Source organism: Mizuhopecten yessoensis, unplaced genomic scaffold (genome assembly GCF_002113885.1).
Source record: "Mizuhopecten yessoensis strain PY_sf001 unplaced genomic scaffold, ASM211388v2 scaffold2891, whole genome shotgun sequence".
In the NCBI taxonomy this organism is placed as follows: domain Eukaryota; kingdom Metazoa; phylum Mollusca; class Bivalvia; order Pectinida; family Pectinidae; genus Mizuhopecten; species Mizuhopecten yessoensis.
The window spans coordinates 60,885-65,067 of NW_018404771.1; the positions used below are offsets into that span (position 1 = coordinate 60,885).

The 4,183-nt window shown below is 36.0% G+C and overlaps 1 protein-coding gene across 1 annotated transcript; it reads right to left on the bottom strand.

Annotated features, from left to right (window-relative positions):
• Window positions 1–342: 342 nt before the first annotated feature.
• Window positions 343–3,290, bottom strand: LOC110446631. The gene is made up of 3 exons (XM_021491885.1): window positions 3,232–3,290; window positions 1,786–1,916; window positions 343–839 (listed from the first exon to the last, which is right to left on the bottom strand). The coding sequence occupies exons 1-3, from the start codon at window positions 3,288–3,290 to the stop codon at window positions 343–345; spliced, it is 687 nt and encodes a 228-aa protein (XP_021347560.1).
• Window positions 3,291–4,183: the final 893 nt, after the last annotated feature.

Here is a 4,183-nt window from a genome sequence, read left to right on the forward strand (position 1 = left end):
AAACTGGTTTCCACCTTTCACTTTGGCTCGGAGACCACTTTTTTTGAGTCTATATAACTCTGCCCTTAAAATATTAAGGTCTTTGTTATTTGCTTGAAAAGAAAGTGTTAGCTGATTTTCTAATTCAGTTTTGATTTTTTGTACAACTTCTAATGTCAGGGGTTCTTTCCAGTGATCCTCTAATAAGGAAAAAAGAGTTGATTTAGATAAAACAACCATATCTACTTTCTAAACAGTTAACAATCTTACAGCAAATATGTTAAGTTTAGTGCAAAGATTTTGAAAAGTTTTTGTAGCTCATTGAAATCTATTAATTATCAAATATGGATACATTTTGTATGACTAAAGTTCATTTGCATTCAAGAGTTTTTGATGATTGTTGTTGTTGGATGCCATTTTCACAAAAGAAAAAACCAGCTGCATGCCCCTATCCAGGGCATACCTTTCAATGTGGTCAGGATAAACAAGGAAATCATTCAGTGGTTTCCTGGTATGTAGATAGAACTTTACAGTTGCTGTCTTTACATAAAAATTATCTCCCTCTTCATTCAGGATCCTATAATCCCAGCCTTCACCAAGCAATATGTTTAAGCGGTTTCTGCTGCTGATTCTGAACACTGTTTTTGTTCTTGTAATTTTGTAGGGCGTCCCACTATTTGAGATTTGACCAAACTCTTCTTCTGTAACAGGGACTTTTACCTTTACAAGGCTATCACACTTTCCAGGGGTTAAATTTTCTTTGATAGTTATTGCCAACTGGTGGGCAAAGGATGAAGTCTGGTGAGGAATCCTCACAATTTGGTCTGCTGGCACCTTTTTATCATGCTTCCTGTTCCATCCTGAAAAAAAAAAAACATTACAATACTGATATTCTCTACTGGTAAATAGTACAGACCAGAGGATACATGGACATTTTCCTTCATACCATCAGATGAAGATGTACCATCTCCACTGTTTATGGTGGTAGCACAGAAATAAATATGAATATCAGTAAATAAATCACATTAAATAAACAACAAGAGGTTGTATGAAGGTCATTATATACCAATCCATATATCAAAAGTAAAGATCAACAAACTATGCCTTCAATGACCTTTAATAACTGGTGACCATCAATTTTGCTGTACTAATTCCTACTCAATACTGACCAATTTAGCCATAAGAAAATATATATCAACAAGACAATGCAGCAAATTACAGTCTTCCACCAAATGTGGCCATCTCACCAATATGAAGCTGAACCACAAGTATGAAGTTCCAGTGTGACTTTTAGTGTATGAGATAGAACATAGACAAACCTTTTCTTTTGTATAGGTCAAAATGTAGGCCAGAGTGAACTACTTTTGAAGCATGACAACCTGCCTCACCTTGGTGAACATATACCTTAAGTATTAAGTTCCAGTGACTTGTATTGTATGGGATAGTGCCTGAACAAGTTACATGTAGCAGTAGGGCAGCCGGACACAATGTAAAACTATACTAGTCCCCCTTTTCCTGGTGAGGGACTTATAAAGAAATACATACTTTGACATACATGACCTTGACTTATGACACAGTGACCTGGATTCGTACACTGCACACTGCCTTTCATAAAAGTTGCATCACAGCTAGTATTTTTTGGGGGTTTCAAGGTAAAGCAATAAGCCAATTTCAACACATAGACATGAAATGGGGCTAAAGTTATGGCCCCAGACAAAACACTGACTGTTGATCTCAATGTAATTCTGCCTGTACAAGTACAATTTTAGCATGAACTGAACAGTGGTGAACAGTCTGAACACCTACCCAAGTAATGGACTTTCACATATCCTTCTTCGCCCTCATCTATCACCTCTACTGGATACAGACCAGCACTCCAGGTTTCTTTTGTTTTTCTGACATGGCTTGATCGGGGCAAATGTGTGCTGTTTAACTCACTGGAATTAAGACAATATATAATTAGAAAACATCTGTATACTAAAAGACATATATATATATATACAAATTAAGAACAAAGCATATGAGACCTAGTTTAATAATATCAGCTTTTGTTTTGAAGGTCATGTTAATGTTACAGCTGTGTTTGTGATGTAGTAGGAAGAGGAATAAAGATAGTGCTGGGGTTTGAACCCATGACCATTGGCTCTCCATTCTGATTCACTACCACTGAGGTAAAGAGAATTTCCATTTAGCACTGCAGTAAAGTGGCAGGCCAGGAACTTGATGATCAAGGGTTCAATCCCCAATGGGAGCACACCTAATTCTCTCTTTCTTGTACAAATATCAGTAGTGTCTGTGGCCCTCCCTGTGATGACAGCAAAGTTAGAGCCTTGGTTGTTGTGTTCATCCTTACACATTTAGAAAAAAAGGGGTGTGGGCTGGCTGGAGAGCCAATGGTCATGGGTTTGAACCCAAGTGACGGCAATATCATATGTTCAACACTATTCAGATACAGAGATTTTATTCTGACTGTAGGAAAAATATCCTCTGCTGTCAGCTCAATTGTAAATTTTGCAACAGTAGTCTACATGTAGTTGGCTTAAAATATTACAGCTAGAGGAAAAAACAACAAATTACAGTGTTTGTATTGGAATTCCTTACATGAATTTTGCTTATTAATAATAAAGAATTACTCAATAAGAAGTTAATACATAGGTAATTAGGGCCTATATGAAATTCAAATTTAAAATAGGAAGGGTCATTTCAGTTTTGAGTGGCGGCCAGACCAGCGCACATTAGGATTATCATAATCCTGGTCATATCAGTCTGCATACCAGCCTATAGCAGGGCTTTTTCTGACCAATTTGGGAAGGGGCCTTTTCACTCTATTTTGGGAAGAAAATAGATGTTTTGGGAAAGAAATTTTCAGGTGTAAACTACAAATTTTGGGAAATTGTCTAAAATTTTAAATAATTTCCATTGGGAATGGGGCCCATGATCGGTCCCAAAAAGGCCTCAAAAAAAGCCCTGTATAGTGACAATTTGAAGACGACGAATGAACTGTCAGTTTTGAATAACCAAGATGATTCATTGTTACTCAAAGATCAATCAGAGGCGCAATAACAGGATACATCGTTCACAAAGTTGGGCCATTCTTAGGTAGTTTTTTCCCACAACACCGGATGCAGCATACTTTCAACATTTCCATTGCAATTTATAGGGCTTTCAACTGATGTAGCATACATTATACATACTTCGTGTCTCAGTAATAGTTTATTAAACACAAAGACACTATACTTACACTGTACTTACTCATATGATCCGACGATTTCACCGTTTGGTCTGGTGATGCGACGGCTGCGGGATGCCATTATTTTGTTTCCCATGCTGTTTGAGAGGGGAGAGAACTCCGTAGATCACATAAGTTGGAAAGAGCGAGTTTTCGTGATATGCTTCAAACTACCTACTTCTTCTCAGTAACCAAAAGGCCCAGGGTACTGATATTGGGCCTGTTGCATACTGGGATGAAGGACTAGCAAGTTTGTCCAAATGAATGACCTTCCCCGATATTTAAGGTCACAGTGGTCAATATATGTTTAAATCTTTAAATGACTTGTTCCGTTATAAGCCCAAAAAATAAAAAAATAAAAAAATATGTGTGTTTCCTATTCCCTCGAAATTTGAATCCAGGTAGGTAGGTAGGCAAAACATTTTATTTTATCAAAACATTTTATTTCTTTTTCAAATGTTATACAACCGATTCAATGTCAATTGATCATGTACCAAGTGTGTTTATTTTCAGCATTTCAGAGGATGTACTCTTATTCGAAAGTACAAACATGCATAAGTATATAAAGCACCATTGCTTCTAATATTAGCATTTATTTGCAGCATTTTAAAGAATGTTTCCAAATTCAAAATCAAAAACATGATAATTATACCATTGCCAAACACATATATATATATTATTTCACATGGTGCTTTATATAATTAGAAAGGCCCACGTAAACCTATCACATTGTCAACTTTAATAGTATATGTTAATCAAGACTTAGCCTGTCTTCGAACTGTCCTTATAATTTATTATTAAAAATGTATTAAAATATAAACTTGTTGTTTGTCGTTCTTCAATATTTCTGTATCTGTATCTGAGAATAATCCTCCACCACTGAGATTGTCACATTTCAAAAATTGTTGATATGAACTCTTTGTTTTCAACATGCATACATTTTGTATATCATCCTTAAAGTGTGTGTATGAAGTG

What these genes read in the sequence shown, in the direction of transcription:
- LOC110446631 (XM_021491885.1), bottom strand. Translation starts at nt 3,290, where the DNA reads ATGGCATCCCGCAGCCGTCGCATCACCAGACCAAACGGTGAAATCGTC. An exon ending in GAAATCGTCGGATCATATGA is followed by an intron (nt 1,917 to 3,231) that starts GTAAGTACAGTG and finishes TCTTAATTCCAG; the next exon opens with TGAGTTAAACAGCACACATT. An exon ending in TGTGAAAGTCCATTACTTGG is followed by an intron (nt 840 to 1,785) that starts GTAGGTGTTCAG and finishes TTTTTTTTTCAG; the next exon opens with GATGGAACAGGAAGCATGAT.